At 38.8% G+C, this 22,884-nt stretch overlaps 1 protein-coding gene across 4 annotated transcripts in view; it reads left to right on the forward strand.

The window, feature by feature from the left end:
* The window catches only part of Nrx-1 (Neurexin 1), a 181,380-nt gene that overhangs the window by 142,035 nt on the left and 16,461 nt on the right, over positions 1–22,884 (forward strand). The window contains exons 11-22 of one of the 4 annotated variants that reach the window (XM_034977960.2): positions 4,483–4,602; positions 11,656–11,848; positions 12,842–13,033; positions 14,520–14,663; positions 15,374–15,588; positions 15,743–15,860; positions 17,492–18,091; positions 18,406–18,606; positions 19,110–19,226; positions 19,710–19,888; positions 20,787–20,958; positions 21,849–22,066. In XM_034977960.2, coding sequence (XP_034833851.2) covers positions 4,483–4,602; positions 11,656–11,848; positions 12,842–13,033; positions 14,520–14,663; positions 15,374–15,588; positions 15,743–15,860; positions 17,492–18,091; positions 18,406–18,606; positions 19,110–19,226; positions 19,710–19,888; positions 20,787–20,958; positions 21,849–22,066 — 2,469 coding nt within the window. The remainder of the gene's footprint in view (positions 1–4,482; positions 4,603–11,655; positions 11,849–12,841; positions 13,034–14,519; positions 14,664–15,373; positions 15,589–15,742; positions 15,861–17,491; positions 18,092–18,405; positions 18,607–19,109; positions 19,227–19,709; positions 19,889–20,786; positions 20,959–21,848; positions 22,067–22,884) is intronic. The other 3 variants (XM_034977961.2, XM_034977962.2, XM_069504637.1) reach the window with 3 other exon arrangements.

Below are 22,884 nucleotides of genomic sequence, written 5' to 3' on the forward strand. Positions count from 1 at the left end.
GTTAAAATGAGACAGATTTATGTGAGAGATATAGCTCTGTCTCTTTTTAACTCTGTCTTAAGTCTAAGCAAAGTCAAAGTGCGCTCTATAGATCTCACCCTTAGTATCGTGGCGACCCCCTATCACACCTTTGTTACCTGTTATCTTCCAAAGCCACCATGAGCCAAACTGATGAGTCGCTAATCGTACCTCCCTGTTTTGGGGACAATCAGTACCCTTATTATAAATGCGAAAGTGTGTTTGTTTGTTGGTTTGTTGGTTTGTTGGTTTGTCCTTCAATCACGTTGCAACGGTGCAACGGATTGACGTGATTTTTTTATGGGTATAGATAAAGACCTGGAGAGTGACATAGGCTACTTTTTATCCCGGAAAATCAGAGTTCCCACGGGATTTTTAAAAACCTTATTCCACGCGGATGAAGTCGCGGGCATTAGCTAGTACGCACATAATCTTTCAGCTTTTATGAAATAACGAAGGTCTGGCACTAGCTGGCTCTCTCTCTATGTATACAAGCTGTTGCCATGGAACTTATGGAACTTTGTAGAACTTTTATGAGGTCATGTGATCGAACTTTATTGATTGACTAGCTTATGCTCGCGACTTCGTCCGCGTGGACTTCAAAATTTCAAAACCCTATTTCACCCACTTAGGAGTTGAATTTTCGAAAATCCTTTCTTAGCGGATGCCTACGTCATAATATCTATCTGCATGCCAAATTTCAGCCCGATCCGTCCAGTAGTTTGAGCTGTGCGTTGATAGATCAGTCAGTCAGTCAGTCAGTCATTCAGTCAGTCAGTCAGTCAGTCAGTCACCTTTTCCTTTTATATATTTAGATATCGATATGTTATATGGATGTAAAAAAGATTCCGACGAATTGAGAACCTTCTCCTTTTTTGAAGTCGGTTAAAAAACGGGCAAGTGCAAATCGGACTCGCACACGAAGGGAGATTATGTATAGTACGACAGGTCAAGATGGCAATCGGGGCAAGATGCAGGTCTCCGTGCTGGCCATCTCGACCTGTTGTGTACTATAGATTCATCTCGGATAATCAAAGAGCTCCCACGGGAATTTTAAAACCTGAATGGGAAGCTGGAAGAAATCTCTATTTAGAGATAAGCATTTCCAATGTAACTTAATTTATCACTACTATGTAACTACAATTTCGGTACATGAAAATAAAAATCCATACTAATATTATAAATGCGAAAGTGTGCCTGTCAGTCTGTCTGTCAGCTTCACGGCTCAACCGTTCAACCGATTTTGACGAAATTTGGTACAGAGATAGTTTGCATCCCGGGGAAGGACATAGGCTAATTTTCATCACGGAAAATTGAAGAGTTCCCACAGGATTTTTAAAAACCTTAATCCACGCGGACGAAGTCGCGGGCATCATTTAGTAAAAAATAATAATTAAAAACCAAATTCACACAGATAAAGTCGCGTGGGTGCATGAAATAAAGATATTTGAATTATCAAGAATCTCTTCACAAATGGTATAAGAATGACTGGGAAGAAAAGGGTTGGAATAAAATACCCTAATCCCCATACGTATACCGTTGTCGTGTAATGGAAGTTTATGTGACGTGGGCATGGGGTATCGTATCGATATCGATAAGTTCGTATTACGCCAACCCAGGGTTCATAGCTATTGCATTTGCGTATAGAAAGAAAGTCAATTTATACCACAAGATATCTAAATACAGGGTGTAACCAGAACGCTAACAAAAAGGGTTATTGTTATACTACCTAAACACAATCCGACTAGTTTCGAACTAGTCGGGCTAACGTATAGAATAGAATAGAATAGAATAGTTTTTTTTTTAAAGAATATTAGCCATGTTAAATGACTAATATTCCCCTTTCCTCTCCAACTAAGCGTCAGGCTTGTGCTAGGAGTAGGTACGACAATAGTGCAACGGGCGGGATTTGAACCGTCGACCTTTCGGTTTTCAGTCCACTCCTTTTACGGTTGAGCTATTGAGGCTCTCTATATATAGAATGGAATAGAATAATGTTTATTCGAGGTATCATATAAGTGGTACATGGTATAGGCAATATCTTCCTGTACAGCAGTGCAGCACCTCGAACAGGTAGGCCACTCAGCTTGTGTTGAGACGTCTCGGGCCGCTCAGACACAAACCACTATAGCAAATATCTGACTAACGTCGACTAAACACGTAAGTATAGCTGAGTGAGAGATTTAATGTATAATATGAAAATCACTCACAATAGCTTAAACGCTGAAATATCAAGAATCTCTTCACAAAAGTTATAAAAATGGCTGAGAAGAAAAGGGTTGGAAAAAATACCCTAATCCCCATACGTATTATGTGACGTGGGCGTGGGGTATCGATATCGATAAGTTGGTATTTGCGTATAGAAATGCCTCAATTTATACCACAAGATAATCTAAGTACGGGGTGTAACCAGAACGCAATCCAACAATAGTTTTTGCTAGCGTTCTGGTTACACCCTGTATGTGTGAAAGTCATTTTTCAAGTTATATCTATAGAAATTAGTATTTAAAAATCAACACAGTAAAGGAAGAAATAAGAAGCTTCGACGACCTCCCTGGCGCAGTGGTGAGCGCTTTGGTCTTAATAGTGGGAGGTCCCGGGTTCGATTCCTGGCAGGGGTTTGGAATTTTATAATTTCTAAATTTCTGGTCTGGTCTGGTGGGAGGCTTCGGCCGTGGCTAGTTACTACCCTACCGGCAAAGCCGTGCCACCAAGCGATAGAGCGTTCCGGTACGATGCCGTGTAGAAACCAAAGGGGTATGGGTTTAATAAAAACTGCCATACCCCTTCCAGGTTAACCCGCTATCATCTTAGACTGCATCATCACTTACCACCAGGTGAGATTGCAGTCAAGGCCTAACTTGTATCTGAATAACAAAAAAAAAAAAAAAGCTATAGTTGCAACTACAAAACAAGACTTACTAACCATCCAAATCGTCTGGCAGTGCAGTTGCCAATGCCGCAGGCCATCCGTCGACTAAAGAGAAAGCATATACTGGATAATTAGCTGAGACTCATGGAGTTTTCCCGCTGGGGAAGTTGTCTCCAATCACACCAACCTATCCTCCAACCAATCTGCTCTTAGTCCATCGACTGATCGCATGATAAGGCACAACAACAAAAAAAAAAAGAAATTAGTAATTGAGCTCTCGGCCAGAAATGGTATTTCAAGATTTTTGAAAACTCCATGCCCTTACCCATTTTCGATACGGGCTCTTAACTATATTAGGTATGTATTTATACTGTGTGTATTTTATCGGATGTGCTATCAATAAACAATGATTGTCTACATAATTTATCAATGCAATGCGGTGTAGGGAATTAAAACGATATAGATTATATTCTATAGCGTGTGGGGTACGATCGACCGGGCCTATGGCCTCGGTACAAATGACCGGCCCTTCGGCGCAGGGTTAAAGTTATTACGATCGACATTCTGATAAACCGATTGTTCCTGTGTTTATACTTAACATAATTATATTATACTTTTTTTATTTTTTATTTAGATACAAGTTAGCCCTTGACTGCAATCTCACCTGATGGTAAGTGACGATGCAGTCTAAGGTGGGAGCGGGCTAACCTGGAAGGAGTATGGCAGTTTTTATTAAACCCATACACCTTTGGTTTCTACACGGCATCGTACCGGAACGCTAAATCGCTTGGCGGCACGGCTTTGCCGGTAGGGTGGTAACTAGCCACGGCCGAGGTCTCCCACCAGACCAGAACAGAAATTTATAAATTATAAAATTCCAAATCCCTGCCAGGAATCGAACCCGGGACCTCCCTCTAATAAGACCACAGCGCTTACCACTGCGCCAGGGAGGTTGTCATACAATGCATACTAATATTATAAACTTGAAAATGTGTCTGTCTGTCTGCTAGCGTTTCACGGTCCAACAATTTTACCGATTTAGATGAAATTTGGTACAGAGTTACCTAAATTCACCCCGTCGATGTCGCGGGCATCGTCAAAGGAAAAGGTGACTGACTGACTGACTGATCTATAAACGCACAGCTCAAACTACTGTACGGATCGAGCTGAAATTTGACATGCAGATAGCTGTTATGACGTAGGCATCTGCTAAGGGGTTCTTGAAAATTAGACCCCGGGTGAAATAGGGGTGTGAAATTTGAAGTCCTCGTGGACGAAGTCGCGGGAATAAGCTAGTCTATTTACATTTTTTTAAGTAATATTCAGCTGAAGGCCATCAGTTTACATATTATGTTTATATTTTAAGTAAAAAACGTCAAGTAATTTAGAAGATATAAAGGCTGTGACAGACGGACAAGTGCAATTTCACTAATAATAATAATAATAATAATAAATCTTTTTTATTCAAGTATACTTTCACAAGTGCCTTGGAATCGTCGGATACATCTACCACTGGTTCGGAAGAAGAAACTCAAGAAGGTTCAGATACCTCGCTTCGCTCGGTCAATTATTTTTTCTCTTTATTTCGGCAGATACTACCAAAATGGGAGGCAGTGAAGACCGGCACCATATCCTTCAAGTTCCGAACCAACGAACCGAACGGCCTGATCCTCTTCAACATGGGCGCGAAGCCACCAAGGGTAGGTTGCACGGTAAGGGGTGAAGCTTTTGGGGTTGGACGGTCAGATACCATTGGCGAAACCATCTTCATACCATCATCATCGGGAACTAATGTTCCGTACCTGTATTACAAACTTTTGATGCATCAATGCGATTATCGCAATCGGGCCTATTGAAAGAAAGAAAGAAAGAGAAAAGACGTTTTTTTTAATTATCAACATAAAGAATGTTTAATAAGTCCACTTTAGACATAGCAAAAAAAAAACCACGAAGGTTTAAATGAAGTGTGTCATTCCGTCTACTTATTAATAGATAATAGTAGAGGGGGATTCCAACATTAATGATAATAGTGCTTCTATAAACAATTTACATTGTTTATAGAAGCACTTTTTTTTTGTCTTTATTTCGACCAAAATAATAAATGTACATTTATCCGCTTTACATCTAAGCTAGAAATCTTATTAGATTACATTTAGTACAAAAATGGGGATCGTTACAATTTGTTAATAAAATAGGATCTTAACTTATATTTTAAATTTATTTACCAAACTGTGCCACACATCACATCTTATAACAAAGAGCTGGTTATTCCGGCGCTTCTTCCACCTGAGCACAAGCCCAATGCGCTTCAAGCAAAAGAAGCGCCGGAACAAACTGTCATGTGTGGCACAACACGAAAAAGGGTCCCAGCTCAGCATTATGCTGTATGCCTTGTCATCTTGGACTGTTACGTATATAAAGTGTGACTTTATAGTTTTTTTAAGGTAGGTAGGTACTTACAATAGAAACATTTTTCAAAAATTTCTCAGAAAATTTAGAAAAGAGTTAGCAAATAGTATTACTGAATTTAATGGATAGATCTGCATAGATATTATCAATTATTTGGTAGAAAAATACAAGGCAATAACTACGATTACGACGATCGCAATGCATCAATCAAGTTTCGTAATACAGGTGCTGAAGATATAAGCAACTCCTTCCACTTTCATATCCATCACATCGTAACCTTCGTGAGAGATTGCGAAATTTAATATAGAGGCGCCTATATTACGTATATGAAACGTTTTCTATATTCCTTTAACAGGTTTCAATGCTTGAGGCAGTGGTCCGACCACCGACGATGAACGAGAAACGAGTAGAACTAGAAACTTAAACGAGTTGGCGATCAGCGGGAAGCGAGTGTGTAGTTTCGATAGTTTTGTCGCCGGGCTATAAGCGAGTGTGCAAGTGCGCGCCATTCACCCGCGGTCGCTCACTCTTGTGCAAACCTGCGCGCGCGTTACACGTGTTCAAGCGAGCGAGCATAGCGGAACGAATATCGCTGAGTGAGTTTATTATTGAAAGCTCGTCGCTCAGCGGCAAAACTAGTAAAGCAAGTCGTCGCCGACAGTGTGAACAGTCAGAGGGCAACTTCTGATATATGCATCTCTTTCGTTTGCACGGAATGTACATTTATTGTGCGTTTCTTGAGAGAGAAAATCGCCGATAGTTAGTCGTTATCTCGCCAGCGCGGCGGTCGGACCACTGCCTTATAAAACAGACGAAGGCCGCGTGAAGGCTGTATCAAGGGCCTTCGTAGTAATATCATGTGTATTCAGTAAATTGGAACCGATATTATATTCAGTAGGCTTAGTAAAAGTTTTCGTATCTCGACAACGTTGATTTCGAATCAGTATGACGACAACTAAAAAACTGCCCCCCGATTGTGTAAGAAAAACGTATTCATCGTTATCGTAATCGTCAACAAATTCTGCCCTTTGATTGGTTGATTCGCTGTTTATATTTTTTTAAAGCCAATCAAAAGGCAGAATTTGTTGACGATTATGATAACGATGAAAACGTTATTCTTACACAATTGGGGGGCTGATCTAATAATATATTAATTTTTTATAATATATGTTCATAATATCTTAAAATCCTGTATGAATTCAAAAAGAGTGCATCATAACGTAATATCATGTATTTTATTCACGTATATCTCTATTATATAAAAAAAACTACTTATTGTTTTCTTTACAAAATAATGCTTTAACTTCAGTGCAACCAAAGGAGGTTTCAATTCAAATTTTTTTACGCTTAATATAATATTATTATCTATGTCAGTGGCAGAGAGATTTTGTATGATAATGAATAGAATCTAAAAGTAGCAACAAAAACGACGAACAATCTTATGCCAAGATTTTATGAATGCCTGCAGATGAATGGCCGCAATTGGGTTTTAAAACAAGTGATTTTAGGCCCATTTTACTCTTACGTTATACTATTTCGATACTCGAAATCTATCAAAGTAGTCGTCGAGCGTGAAAACTCTTACTAAGGGTACAGATCGGTTCGTTAAATACTCGTGATGTTTACCATTGGAAAATATTAAATGCTTTTCAACATTTTTCTTCATTCCTTTTTCGGCTGCGTTTCGGGACTTGTTGAAAAGTTAATTAAAATTGTTGATTACCCGAAATTTAGGGAAAATTTTGCAATCTCAATAAATTATACTCAGTGGATAAGCATAGACATTAACTTCATAATCAACGCTTAATATTTTGTGGCCTCGATTTAGATTTTATTAAATCAAGCTTTATAACTTCTGCGGTTTGATAAAACTCCATATTTTCGTGGTATTTTTTACATAAAAAATTAATTATAGTACGCGAAATTGCAATCGAGAAAAAAACGCCCCACACACCCGCACAGCCTCCGTGTTAACCTGGTGCAGGCGAGCGCGGGTTACGTGCGAATGTACGGGGCGTCCCCCCGTCTCATACCCCGATTGCCATCTCAACCTGCTTGATTAGGGCCTGATTTAGTTTACATCATCCGCATCTGTAGTGATGTGGTGCTGTTATTATCAATACATCTAAATCAACCTTTGCTTGGTCCAAATATCATAATTCTATCGTATGAAAATACTAGAAAGCAAAATATTAACAATTAAATTTTTTTTTATTTTTTTCCCCTTTTTTCAGTATCACGGAAATAGGGAAGGTTTTAAATGTTAATTTTGTAATGTCCTAGTTTTATCCACTGAGCTGTTATGCATGGTAGGTCGAGGCAAGGAGGTGTTGGAAAATAAAATAAAATATGGCAACACTGAATTAGGGGAATTTGTGTATGGTACCTTATAAAGTTTCACCCACTTTGAAGTGTATTGTGTTTATTTGTGTGCACGTAGATTCCTGAGCACATGGTATACTGAACACCTGGTCGTTACCTGATTTGTTGGTGGGACAGCTGGTTAGTGTTGGCTGAATGACGCAAATATTGGCCAAGTGGTCCTGTATATTTTCGCTAAGTGCTTTGGCCAAGCGTATTTGGCCAATGTATATTTTTACAAGGCTCTGTAGATAGGTATGCTTGGAATAGTCCTGAAAAGTCGATTCACACTGACACAGTTATGATTACTATCTACAATTTTAGATAGTGACGTAAAAGTCTAAAAATGCGCATTATAATCGAATGTGCGAGAATAAAACATTTTTATTTCTTGGTTGATGATAAAGTGCATTTTTTATGCGGATAGAGGTAACAGTGTAAAGTTTTGGCTTTTCGCTTCGATTTGCTTGGACTCTGTGTGAGCGTGAGTCGTCTAAGGGCCAACGCAGACCAAGCGCGGCGACGAGTGGAGGTGAGTGGTGACTGGTGGAACGATGGATAAGGGCAAACGTCAGCTGGAGCTTCGCGCGGCATGCCTGTGCAACCTTCGTGCCCTGTAAGGAGCTATTTGAGGGCGCTTTTTAAATAATAATTATTATAGAATATGGCAATATCATGATTTGAGCGTCAAGTTTCACTTCCACCACGTATTTTGTGTATGCAGTACTTTATTGAACGCCTATATTTTAAGAGTCTAGTATATCATAATATTGGCCCAACACAGTTGTACAGGATCACTTGAAGTCTGCCGTGTTTGGCCTGCGCTGGCCAGCTTACCGATTTTCTTAGAATTTCATACAAACAACAAAGGATCTCGTCGTAATCCTAGAACAGCGTTTACACATTGGCCGACACTTGTCAACGAATTCGGCCAATGGGCCCCCGTTGATGAAATGTCGACTAATCGGGGACAGCCCAAGCACGTTATTTTATCCCAACGTATTTAGGTAATACTGAATGTAATACAATATACTATTATATTATATGGTACTGGATATACTTAGTACTGAAAAGAAAGGACGTAACCTTGGAGCTTTTTACGAAAAGCTTTATTAATACCTACACAAATTCGCACCATTATCCCATAGTTTATTTTGATATTAATACAACAACATTAGGTTTTTTTAATATATAGATTTTTTGAACGTAGATATGATAGAATATAGTATTCTTTTAATTCTCAAAATTTATTTTGGTCTTATATTTTCATAAGTTGTTTTTAGATTTTCTAAACAGTGTAAAATTTAGTTTAAAAAAAATAAAGTTTTTATTTATTTATTTATAGATTTTTTTTCTTAGTACGGTGATTTATAGTAATCGAAGTAGCAGTTTATTTTAATTAATAAGTAATTACACTTCTTTGGTGTTGAAGTATTGAAAGTTTGCCTGAGCTTATTTTACTTCGTCCAGCTTTTAAAATATTATTCAATATTTTTTCTGTGTAAAGCTTTCTATTTTCGGTATTTCACTGACAACACTAATTTCATTACTATTCCATAGTTTTTTTTAGAATTTATATATTTCTTGGTAGTTTTATTACCGACTGTTATTATTAGACCGTGAACAATCCTACGATTTGCATGTCTGGTTTATTTTATCGAATGCTATTCAAATAGTCTGAGTAGTTTGTATCAAGGCTTTTATTTCTAGTTTTTACTTTTGGTAAAGATAGTTAAGTTAGCAGTTTTAGATTCAAGTATATTATACTTACCTATCATTTTTCTAGGATATTATGTATTTATGAGAAATATTTTCGTTTTAAAATAGTTCAAAATCACTGTCGATGGAATTCAAGACATAAATATATATTAATTATACTGAAAATTGTTGAAACAATGATTATCCGCGACAGGTTGAGATGGCAATCGGGGTAAGAGGTGGGGGACGTCCCGCACACCCGCTCGTCTCCTGCGCTCGCCCGCACTGGTTTAGCGCGGGAACTGTGCGGGTGTGCGGGGCGTTCTGTCCCTGATTGCCACCTTGACCTGTCACGTATATACCTTATAGGTACTAGGTGGTTGTGTGAAGACAAAAATATGTATGGTGCCTCTATGGAACATAAAGTTCACGAGTCCAGATATCCATACTAATATTATAAATTCGAAAGTGTCGTCTGTCTGTCTGATCTCCGTATCCGTATCACTGTATAAGTAATTCATCTTACCGTATATTATTAATTCAATGAATATCATAATTCAGTGGTAGATGCATCCGGTGATTCAAAAGCACTTTTGAAAGTTTACTTGAATAAAAAATATTTATTATATTTTTTATTCAAGTAAACTTTCAAAAAAAAAAGTATATTATAATGGTTACCGTATCTCTGAATTGCGAATCTCCTCATTTTTGGAAGTCAGTTAAAAGTACGTTTACCTTGCCACCACTCTACTCTGCAAGTGTGCGTTGCCCTTAAACTGGTAAACTGCAGTAATTGTCTGCAAATACAATAGTCATCAATGTATTCAGGCCCTAGTTAGCCAATGTATTACTAACTTGCATAGACAATGAACTAATAGTCACGAAATGGACACGAATAGCTGAATTATCGATGACATGGATCGATATTGAATGTCTGATTTTGGTATAATTAAGTTACAAGTACAGTACAATACTAAGAAGTGGTAATAAATCACTAACATTAGTAAGAAATAAAATGTACACCTACTATTCGATGATATTCTAATGTTATGTAAAAAGTAGACACGTTACTTACGTATGTAATAAAGTGAAAATTTAAAACTACTGCTTTTGGGTGACATTTGTCGAGAGTTATCATTTTATTCCTGTGCGTTTTGTTTTTATTTAGGTATAATTATTTCGTTTTTATTTATTTTTTGTACAAAAAACATTTACAGTAAGAAAAAGAGAGTAAAAGTGGACAGGGAAGCACTTATCTCTATAAGAGATCTCTACCGGTGACTCTTGGCAGTGCGAGAGATTGTAAAGGGAGAATAGTATTATGTAATTTGAATCTATGTTAAAATATAATACTTTATAAGTCCCGCAAATTGCTATGGCGCTGGAACCGTGTCTCATTAACATCGAAATGACGTCTTTTTGACGACAGCTGAAATAAAAATATACAATCAGCTCGAAACTTCAGTCTAGTGCTAACGTCACCAAAATTGCGGCCACGCGCACTAAGCAATTTGCGGGACTTATATTGGACAAATAGACGATGGTATTTTTGGAGTTTCTCTTTGTCTTAATGATTTCATTTTTTTTTGTAAAAGTAATTATTAGTGTGTAGTTTAAGATAGAATATTTAATGGAATGCGTTAATCGTATCCCTAGCACGAGTTATATAGTTTTAGGAAACATTCAAAAACAAACCTACAACCTAGAACAAACAAAACAGGTAGATAAGTAATCAAGAATCCCAAGCAGTTTTCGATATTTACAAACCCGTACTAGCGCTTACTTACTAGGGTTTAGTACGAGATTGTACATCTCGATAAAGTTGATAGATTTCGAATATCGAGTGGCACCGATTCTAAGCACAACCTAATTTTAGAGTATTCGCACCCTCTTCTTACTATTGTAATATGAAAAGGACAGTAGCAGTTTGACATTTCTAAATTTAATTTTTAGATGGTAAAACCCGTGATTTTAGCACGCAGTCGCGAACCTATCTGTTTAAATTTGTATTGTGCACTAAAATTTAGAGTCTTTAAATGTGAAAGTCATGTTACGTTCCTTTTTTAGCATTTTTAAAAAGAAAAGGACGCAGATACTCTAAATTTAGTTTAGAGTAAGACAAAGGAATCGGTGCCATTGTAACATCAAAGTAAAATACATCGACCTAAATTACCTTGTGTTTCACTCTTTGATTTTATTTTTGGTAGTGATGGTCTACTATTCACGTGGCCAACGTGTGGTAATCCCATACTTTAATGTGTAGAAGTATTTAGTAGTAGTAATGCACTTCCTTGTAGGCGGACCTCTTCGCCGTGGAGATCCTGAATGGCTACATCTACGTCCACGTGGACCTGGGTTCTGGTGGAGTGAGGGTGAGAGCGTCTCGGAGAAGAGTGGATGATTCCCACTGGCATGAGTTCCTGATGAGGAGGACTGGCAGAGACGGAAGGGTCACTGTGGATGGTGCTAACGCAGAGTTCAAAACTCCTGGTAAGTTCTGAGCTCCTGGTATGAACTTTTCTGGGGACAGATTACGATAAAATGACAGGAGCACTCTCCAGTGTGACGATAGCAATACCTCTGATAGGCCGACTATTTGGCAACAAAGTATTGTTGCAACAGAACACCATAAATTCAGCCAATCACAACAATTGCGAGCCTCGATAGCTCAACGGTTGAGGAGCGGACTGAATTCCGAAAGGTCGGCGGTTCAAACCCATCCGTTGCGCCATTGTCGTACCCACTCCTAGCACAAGCTTTACGCTTAGTTGGAGGGCAAAGAGGAATATTAGTCTTGATTAGCATGGCTAATATTCTTTAAAAAAATGATGCAGGTTTTCCGGAATAGACCTATCTGGTCTCCAGTCTTCGTCATCGATAGACGTCCGTTGCTGGACCCAGGTTTTTGGTAGGGACTTCCACAAGCTACGCTCCTGAGTCGTCTGAATCCAGCGGTTCCCTTCAGGTCGTTTTTAGCGTTCCGTACCTCAAAAGGAAAAACAGAACCCTTATAAGACCACTTTGTTGTCTATCGGTCTGTCAAGAAACCTACAGGGTACTTCCCGTTGACCTAGTATCATGAAATTTGGCAGGTAGTCTTATAGCAGACATAAGGGGGAAAATCTGAAAACCATGAATTTGTGGTTACATCACACAAAAAAAAATTGTGGTCATGAACTAATAATTACTATTTTCAATTTTCATAGTAGATAACAATATCAAGTGGGATATCATATGAAAGGACTTCATCTGTGCATTCTAAAACAGATTTTTATTTATTTGTATGCATCATAGTTTTTGATTTATCGTGCAAAATGTCAAAAATTACGACTGTAGTACGGAACCCTCGGTGCGTGAGTCTGACTCGCACTTGGCTGTTTTTTTTTCTAAATAATTTTGGTCTATTAAGATTTTTATACCGGTCCATAGTTGCGTTACTTGTCAAGATTTTTTTTTCTACTTAATACACTAAATGTTGTACAGGTGAATCCAACCAGCTTGAATTGGATGGCCCATTATTTGTTGGGGGGCTCGGTTCAGAGTACTCCGCCTCAAGAACACCAGCTGCGCTATGGACTGCTGCGCTGAGACAAGGATTCGTTGGATGCATCCGGGACCTGGTGCTGAACGGGAAACCTCAGGACCTTACAGCTTATGCAAGGCAGCAGGATTCTGGTGAGTAAAGACAATATTCATATGCGACCAGGCTCTTTTTGCACTTGAATGACATTGACAGGGGGGCACCCCTCCACCTCCCATGGCCCCACCAACCTCTCGGTTATATGGGCCGAATTGCGGGAGGGCGTCTGTTCGGTACTTGCTCTTGGCATTTTCCCGGGGCGCCTTCTTGACTCTCTACAAATTATTTTGTCTCTTCCTTGTCCCTTCCGCTCACTCTGCCCCCCTTGGGGGCCAGACGTCACTAGCACAGCTGAGATCCCCGCGGCTGCTCCTCCGTGGTGCCAGCCTGGCACCTGTATGCCCCGTATTGACAGGGGGGCGCTGTTGGAGAACAAAGGCCTAGACTATTCAAACAAGAACAAAAGGGACACTTGACGGCAACGTTAGTTCTGATTATCGAAACGCGCCAAAAGAGCCTTGTCGCACTGTATATTCATATCACACGATATGAGAGGAGATCCGTGCTCAGTAGTGGGCCGGCAATGGGTTGATTATGATGATATTATACATACGATACTGGAACATCCCCAGGCGATGTAGACATGCACAATGCTTTTAAATTTTCTGTAGGTATACTTGGTAAAACAAAAAATTGCGCTTCTCTAATTAGTTGTTCAAAAATTCTCTCATGAGAGGATTCAGTTAAAAATAATATGCTCCTGATTCTAGTTAGGTACCTACGGTCTTGGTATCAATTGATTTTTCAATGATGTTGATTTCTCCAGGACGAAACTCAACCAAATCATTTTTTGAACCTCGACGTTTTGTATCAGGGACCCTGTAGAAGCAAAAATGTATTAATTTATTGGAACAGGCGAGAGTTGAGATATTTATTTATATTGTGCTCATTTTATAATGATGTCAGTAGTGAATCTGGAAAAGACGTAACGTATTCATTAGTTGAAAACTGTAAACGAGCATATTTTGCCGCAAATAATATGTTTATAGAGAGATTATTTTCGCTATATCGTTTGCAATTTTATTTAAAATAAATCTTTTAAGTTAGTTTGAATATTACTTATTTAGAGAATTTAATTTTTAATTGTGTTGTCTCTGTTCAAAAGTTCACGCTTACTAATGAATACGATCAACTTTGTTGTAGTTTTCAATATTGTGTTTCTGAGATTTTAATAACATCAGTTTTTTCATTTTTTACAAATTGTGAAGTTTTCTTTATTTTATTTGTTTGGCAATTTTTGGTGTGTACTCTGTAGAAACAAAGTTCAAACCTCGGGCCTTGACCTTGAGCGGGGTGCTATGTCCAACACGTTGTGGGATATATAAATAGGATCAATAATACTCAGTTCATCTTGTTGATTTACATTTTTTTTTCGCAAGTTTGTCAGTTTTCGGGTAATAATTGTTTCTACCGGGATTTTCAGCTTTGGAATATTTATAATAACTATCTTCACGACTACCTAACAGCTTTTTTTGCAGTGGGTAACTTTGGATTTAACTTACATTTTTTCTCTTATTCCAGCATCAGTCAGGCCAGCATGCCACGTGTTAATGAAGCAATGCGTCAGTTCGCCCTGCCAGCACGGCGGGGTGTGCTCCGAGGGGTGGAACCGAGCGTTGTGTGATTGCTCTGCTACTAACTACGGGGGACCCACTTGTGGACGAGGTAAATCCAATGACGGATTAACTCTAAAGTAAACTAGGCACGTGCCTAGGGGCGAGATATTACGAAGGGGAGCGCGCGATCATGTAGAGTTCCATTACGTGCACTACCTAATTATCCTTACTAAGTCATATTATCTTGGAGTGGCCGAAACTGCCTCTTCTTTAATATAGCAAAGTGATTTGATGTTCTTCACTCGTTCACAATATAAATAGTATAACCACCAACAACCAGCTATGCAATGAGACGTTTCCTCGTTCTTTTGAAATTAGTTGCCTTTAGGCAGAGCACTCTCAACATTTAATCCGCCTCTGGGTAAATCACTATTTTTGTACAAAATAAATTGTGTTTGTGTGTGTGTGTGTGTGAATGGATTTGTGTAAATAAAAGAAAACTAAGGCTCATCATCATTATATATTTTTATCATTGCGATAAAACTTTTACACGAGTGCCAAAAATAAAGCATACTTAAAGTTTTCAGGGGTCATGTATGGGAGTTCCTGTACTCCACCATAACTGCTAAGTGCCTAAACAGATTTGGGTGAATGGGGTGTCGTTAGATATCATCAAATTAAAAAAAAAACATAATTTGGCACCATTTTCAAATATGATTTTTTAAACTTTTTAGTTCATTTTTTTGCAGGGCGGTCGTATTTTTAATTTTTTTTTAATTAAATTTGTTACGTATTGGAATCGATATCTTTTTCTTGCAGAATCACCAACAATACTCTTCAATGGCAGCCAGCACCTCACAGCAGCACTGGGGCCAGAGCACGTCACCCAAACTGAAGAGCTCCTGCTTCGGTTCCGGACGGGCAAGGCTGGACTGTTACTGCGTACAGCGTCCGAGCATTCTGCGGACAGGATAGAACTGGCTGTGGCCGCTGGAAGGGTTAGAGCGAGTGTCAGATTGGGGGATCGAGAAAAGGTTAGTTTTAATTTTTCTCTCTCTTGATTCTGAACTGAACTAAAAAAATATTTTTTATACCACAATTCACAACAAGCGACCGCTCATGGTATTCAATGGCCCTGTCCATACGAAGTAATATATAAGTAAATTCGACGTATTTTTATTCCTCCAGAATCTTCTCGCTGGCAGCAACGTGGCGGATGACAAGTGGCACACTGTCCGCTTCTCGCGACGAGCTTCGAACCTCAAGCTGCAGGTAGACGGAGGCCAGCCAGTACGCGGTACGTTATGTACGTATGCACGGGACGCACCCGCACCATTTTGTTTTCACCCTTATAGTAGTGGATATAAGGTTGGTTTTCATTTGACATTATTACGCTAAATTATCTAAAGGAATAAACAATCCTGAAAATGAAGTAGGTGAATCTGATGTTAGAGTAGCTAAACGTGTAGAAAGTACCTTAAATAGTATAGAAAAAAAGTAGCAGTGATAAAAAAGAAGGATTTACAACAATCAAAACAAACAAGACAGTTAATAATGATGAAGAAAGAAATCAAGATAAAAACAAAATTTTATTATCTACAGCTTTTTATTGAATCTTACAAAATATGGAGTAAATGTACGTCTCAACAAAACACATAATCAGAAAAAACAAAAAAAAATATGAAATACGTAGCAAACTGAAAAAGAAGTCTCATCAGCAACTATTTTGCTAGTTATTAAAAACTTAATAACCTTACATTATTACAACCACAATAATAGGTAGCTAATAACATAACAATAGAAAGTAGTTATAACACCAATAGTTTAATAATTGCACTTAATTTCATTATTATTTCTATAAATTGGAAATATCTAGTTTTGGAAACTAATTTAATTTAAAGACTAATAGAATGAGACAAAAATGTTCATATTGTTCGTGCAATTATAAATCTTAAGACCGTTTTATTATCATTTTGATGTTCTACAAAAGTATCCTTAGATGTTTTAGCTCCTGTTAGCTGTAGATAGTCGCTTTATCGTATTTTTATTTTGTTCTAGCTGGCACTTGATACCTTCACCTCTTAGTTGTTCTGCTTTAATTTCTTCCTCGTAGATTACTTCATTTAATTTTCTTGTAGCTTAACTATTAATCTTACCTATTGGCGCTAAATCGGTATTACTACTTGTTCTTTTAATTTCAATCATCACTGGCAAAAGAATCTTGTCATTTTCATTAATAAGTAGATTAGTTAACTTGAATTTAAAAAATGAAAGCACAAGTAGTAACAATACACCTACAATACAATACACAGTTACAAATTGTTTAGTTGTAAGAATTAATTTAAGATATTTAACTAAATAGTAGTTTCTACAAATTTATTAAGCTCGTGTAATATTTGATACACTGTAGTTTGTCACAAATCACCTTAAACTCTTCAAGTTTTTGGAACTATACATTTAATATCTTTAAGTAACAATATAGCTTGGCTATTGCTATGCAAAATATATCTTCCGGCTGAAAGACTCTGTGTAAATACATTTGAAAACTGGCTGCTAAATGTAAATTTTAATATCTTATAAATAGAAAATTACTCCTTCGCACAGAAATTTGTTACCCTATCCAAATTCTGAAATGATATCTGACCTAACTTCACTCACAATTTCGTTGTTATCTAAGTACAATATTTCATTCGTGGATGAAGTTAATTGTAGCTGAAATTCTTTAAGAATTTGGATAGCGTAATACTGTATGAACAACTAGATCTAGAAGTTAGAAATACTTCATCAGAATTACTTACTATGCGAAGAAGTAATATTTTATTTTTGAGATTGGATCATTTACTTTGCTAGTTTCTATTATTTCAACGTCAATGTTGTGTTTTAATGTGTTCTCATTATAATTACCTCTTTTATCAATAATTTTGATTTGTTTTCCAGCTGAAACTATTCTAGGAAAAGCTTCTACTTTAGAAATATCGACACTGCATTTAGGAGGTTTGTACCACCCCGAAGAAGAAATCCAAATGACATCAACTTTACCCAATTTCGTTGGATATCTTCAAAAGTTTATTTTCAATGGAATAAAATACATAGATATGGCCAAAACGCTCGGGATCGGAGTGAGTGATGAAAACAACAATATTTATGATGCTTCAAACATAATTTTCAATGGAAAATTCGTGAAACCAGATTCATTAAATGTCTATAAATCGGTCACATTTAAGTCAAAACATACCTACGCTGGATTACCATTACTAAAAGCTTATGGAAATACATATTTAGACTTTTATTTCCGAACGACTGAAATGGATGGACTATTATTTTACAATGGAGGAAAGAAGCAGGATTTCATAGCTGTGGAATTAGTAAATGGTCACATACACTGTGTTTTCAACCTTGGGGATGGAGTGGTGACTATGAAAGATAAGATAAAAAGCTTCCTCAATGATAACAGATGGCATACGGTGTCCATAAGAAGACCAACACCGAAAGTTCATACAATGCAAGTTGATGAGGATTTGGAAATGCACACGACAAGTAAGTTTATATTCATGTTTTTGAAAATTCAAAGAGTAACAATTTGAGCTAGTGAAGAAATCTTATAGTTTTTGGACAATCAAGTTTTATTTCACAACACCTACTTGAACTTGAAACTTTTTCTGTGTAAAAAGTAAGCCATCCTCTCGAACTCAAGCATGTTTGTCGTATCAAAGGTTCATTAGTCAGTCTCCAAGAAGAAAAATCAATGGCATAGACAGAACATAATAATAACGTTGTTAATGTTTGTAAAATATAAAGAGCCTTTGGCTTACTTTACTATCTTTACTTTTGCAGTAATGTTAATTTTTCAGGTTCAAATCTAATGTTGGAATTAGACAGTGTACTGTACGTGGGTGGAGTACCGAAAGACATGTACACGTCCTTACCAGTGGGAGTTCTATCGAGGCAAGGGTTTGAAGGATGTATGTCCAGTTTGGATCTGCCTGGTGAATCGCCTTCGTTGATTGAGGATGCCGTGGTTCCTAGTTCCTCTTTAGTATCGGGATGTGAAGGTATCTATATAATTATATTAACTTCATCATCATCATCAACCAATAGACGTCCATTGCTGGACATAGGTCTCTTGTAGGGACTTCCACACGCCACGGCCTGAATCCAGCGGCTCGCTGCGACACGTTTGATGTCGTCCGTCCACCTAGTGGAGGGTCTTCCAACGCTGCGTCTTCCGGTGCGAAGTTGCCATTCAAGCACTTTGGGACCCCAACGTCTATCAGTTGTACGAACTATGTGCCCTGCCCATTGCCACTTCAGCTTCGCAACCCGTTGAGCTATGTCGGTTACTCTAGTTCTCCTACGGATTTCCTCATTTTTGATTTGATCACGTAGAGAAACTCCAAGCATATTTCTTTCCATTATATTAACTAACTGAAAATATCCTTTATAACCAAATGTAGTTTAACAGCTGAATCTTAACCTAATAAATCCATAGCAGCACTGAAAATGTTTTTATCATCAACAATATTATCAAGTATACTTAATTTTGTTGTAATTTTAGGTCCTACGAAATGCACTCATAACGCCTGCGCCAATAAAGGTGTTTGTGTCCAACAGTGGAACACATACGTATGTGATTGTGATTTGACTTCCTTCACTGGTCCTACTTGTTACGATGGTAAGATTATTTGCTGTGATGGTATGATTTTTCGTACTGCATATTCTTGACCGTCATTAAATTTGCCACCATTGTTCAATTTGAGCATGTTTCATGAGACACTAAGACAGTCAGAATAATGTTTCCTTTAAACAAAAAAGTCACTACTTAATAAAAAAAAATCTATCTAATCCATAATAGTAAGAATGCTGAAAATCATATTCTCATCACAAAAAAACACTCATTTATTTTTTAACTGATAAAATAGAAATTTGAATAACAGTTTTCTCTAGCAATGTGCGAGATCTGAAAAAGCAGCCGTCCTTGCTGGTTCAGAAAGAGCACTTTGAGCCAGCGGTAGATTCATTTGACGATCACGAAACAAAAACACTTGCAAAACTTTTTTCAATAAAAATATTTTTGTTTCCATTCTTATGAGAGCTACCTGATGCAGATCGAAATATTGAATTGATGACACATTAAATGTTCTTATACTGTTTCCAGAATCTATCGCCTACGAGTTCGGTCCCGGTCGAGGCATCATAACATACACGCACCCACCCAGCGCCGTTGCCGATACTGAAACTGACAAAGTGGCGGTGGGCTTCGTTACCAGCAAGTCTGACGCTGTACTGCTGAGGATTGAGTCCTCGAATACACAGGATTACATGCAGATGGAAATTGTGAGTTTGCTTCAACAGTTCAAAAGTCAGGTTCAAAGTCGAAAATTGTTGACACACTTCAAACTTGAAAGAAAGATTTCCTTAAAGTTAGTTATTGTTGTAATCGTACTTACTAAATCATCAAATTGCCTCTCACAACTCCATAATTCAATGGGACTGGGCAGCTCATATGTGCCAGATCACTATTGTGGGTAAAATTGGCTTCTTTTTGAGGCTCGATTGCAGTAAAATGACAGCTGCAATATCACTATCACAATATCGCCGTCGCAATCCGTAATTGGTTGACGTTCGCTTGCTATTGGTTACAATGCATTGTTGCAACAAGAATGTCATAAATTCAGCCAATCACAACAATTATTGTGATTATATTAATGATTGATGCAGGGTTTTCGGAATCGACTGCTGGACTCCCCAGAATCATCAACACCAGCGTGGTAGGCTGAGGCGACGATGGCGTGAGGAATTAGATAAATTTACAGTTAGCTGTCAAAGAAGCACAGAATAATAATGAAGAGTGCTCTGAAGAGCTTTTTGACCTCATTCCAAACGTAGTGCTGCAAATGTTCATGGGCGGCGGTAATCACTTAACATCGGGTGACCCGCCTGCTCGTTTGCTCGCTAAAAAAAAAATGCTCTGGTGGAAAAATCGGAGGGAGGCCTTTGCCTAATCGTGGGACAGTACCTACAGGCTAATTAAAAAAAATGTGGTTGGTCTTCTTCTGTTATGATACCACGGTTAGACATTCTATCCGTGGCATATTTATAGTTCAGACGTTGTGGTCCAGGATAAAATCTAGCTTAGGTTTATGTCTTGAACGCTTTATGAACAGAAAAAAGTAAGTAGGGATAAGCTGATGCTGTTGGTCTAAAATATGAAGTCCAGCACCATCGTCATCAGATTCGCGGCAACCTGTTCATGGTGTACAACGTGGGTGACGGTGACCACCCCCTGGGCGACGAGGCGGCGAGGGTGGACGATGGCGCGTACCATGTGGCCAGGTTCACCAGGAACGGCAGCCGAGCGGCGCTGCAGCTGGACAACTATGCTGTTAATATCAGACATCCACAGGGTAAGGTCATTTCTAATTTATTGCTTACTAGGTTATGCCCGCGATTTCGTTCGCGTGGACTACTCCAATTTCGAATCCCTATTTTACCCCCTTAGGGGTTGAATTTTCAAAAATCCTTTCTTAGCGGGTGTCTACGTCATAATAGCTATCTGCATGCCAAATTTCAGCCCGATCCATCCAGTAGTTTGAGCTGTGCGTTGATAGATCAGTCAGTCAGTCAGTCATCTTTTCCTTTTATATATTTAGATTTGCTTTTTATAGGTTATACAATATTACGTGTTCTGAGGAGTTGTTTAACCTCATGCCACCCTCCTTTTTTTACAACCACCACACACCACCGTAAGCAATTTCACATAAACTACCATATAACTTTATATATTCTATGCCACTGACGTTTAGGTAATATTTAAAAGGCGGTCACTGAAAATCAGCGTTGGGGATCTGGTACCTCAGATATTTGCTCTAGAGGTTTGTGTCTGAGGGGCCCGACGTCTCAACACAAGCTGAGTGGCCTACCTGTTCGAGGTGTTGCACTGCTGTACAGGACGATATTGCCTACAACCATGTACCACCTATATACCTCGAATAAACATTATTCTATTCTATTCTATTCTATTCTAAACCACCTGCCTGGTGCACTTCGACCCGTTGCTCGTGCCATTGTGCCAGATCTTTTTCCTCGCACATTCAAACCTTTGAACTAATTCCCTTCGTCGGTGTTCTCACGAGATTTCAGCATGAGGTTATTCAATGGGCGGATCAACAAATTCCTGAAAGACCGGTAACCCTGGCTAAACCCTTTCTGAGAGGAGACTTGTCCTCAGTAGTGAGCTAGCGATAAGCTAATGATTTTGATGATCCTAAACCTGTAGGTATAAATTTTATTTCAGGTGGCCAACAATCCTCAATCTTCAACAGCATGTCACGCATCACAATCGGCGGTGGCAACGGTGGTGGTAGATCGTTCAGTGGAGTGGTAGCGGGCCTGGTGGTGAACGGAGCGCGGCTGTTGGACCTGGCGGCTGCGGCCGATCCCGCTGCGGCTTTACGCGGTGACGTCAGACGAGCTCACACTCCATTGGATCGGGATATTAATAGGATGCAACAAGTAAGTCCTTCTAACCTTGAAGATCTTTGGGTGGAGTGGTAGCGGGCCTGGTGGTGAACGGAATGCAGCTGTTGGACCTGGCGGCCGCGGCCGATCCCACCGCTGCTTTGCGCGGGGACGTTAGAAGAGCTCACACTCCATTGGTTCGGGCTACTAATAGGATGCAACAAGTAAGTCCTTCTAACCTTGAAGATCTTTGGGTGGAGTGGTAGGGGGCCTGGTGGTGAACGGAATGCAGCTGTTGGACCTGGCGGCCGCGGCCGATCCCACCGCTGCTTTGCGCGGGGACGTTAGAAGAGCTCACACTCCATTGGTTCGGGCTACTAATAGGATGCAACAAGTAAGTCCTTCTAACCTTGAAGATCTTTGGGTGGAGTGGTAGGGGGCCTGGTGGTGAACGGAATGCAGCTGTTAGACCTGGCGGCCGCGGCCGATCCCACCGCTGCTTTACGCGGTGACGTCAGAAGAGCTCACACTCCATTGGTTCGGGCTTCTAATAGGATGCAACAAGTAAGTCCTTCTAACTTTGAAGATCATTGAGGGTGAGATCTATAGAGCGTACTCTGACTTAGCTTAGACTTAAGACAGAGTTAAAACGGGACAGAGCTATATCTCTCACATAAATCTGTCTCCTTTTAACTCAATCTTAAGTCTTAGCAAAGTCAAAGTGCGCTCTATAGATCTCAGCCTAAGTGGAGTGGTAGGGGTTCACCACCAGGCGGTGGTGAACGAGCGCGGCTGATACTAAAACTAATAGATCTTCACTGATTTTCCATATAAGTATAGGTATTTATTTTTATGCCCTGTGGAAAACAATT

This window comes from Maniola hyperantus, chromosome 18 (genome assembly GCF_902806685.2).
Source record: "Maniola hyperantus chromosome 18, iAphHyp1.2, whole genome shotgun sequence".
NCBI classification, from domain to species: domain Eukaryota; kingdom Metazoa; phylum Arthropoda; class Insecta; order Lepidoptera; family Nymphalidae; genus Maniola; species Maniola hyperantus.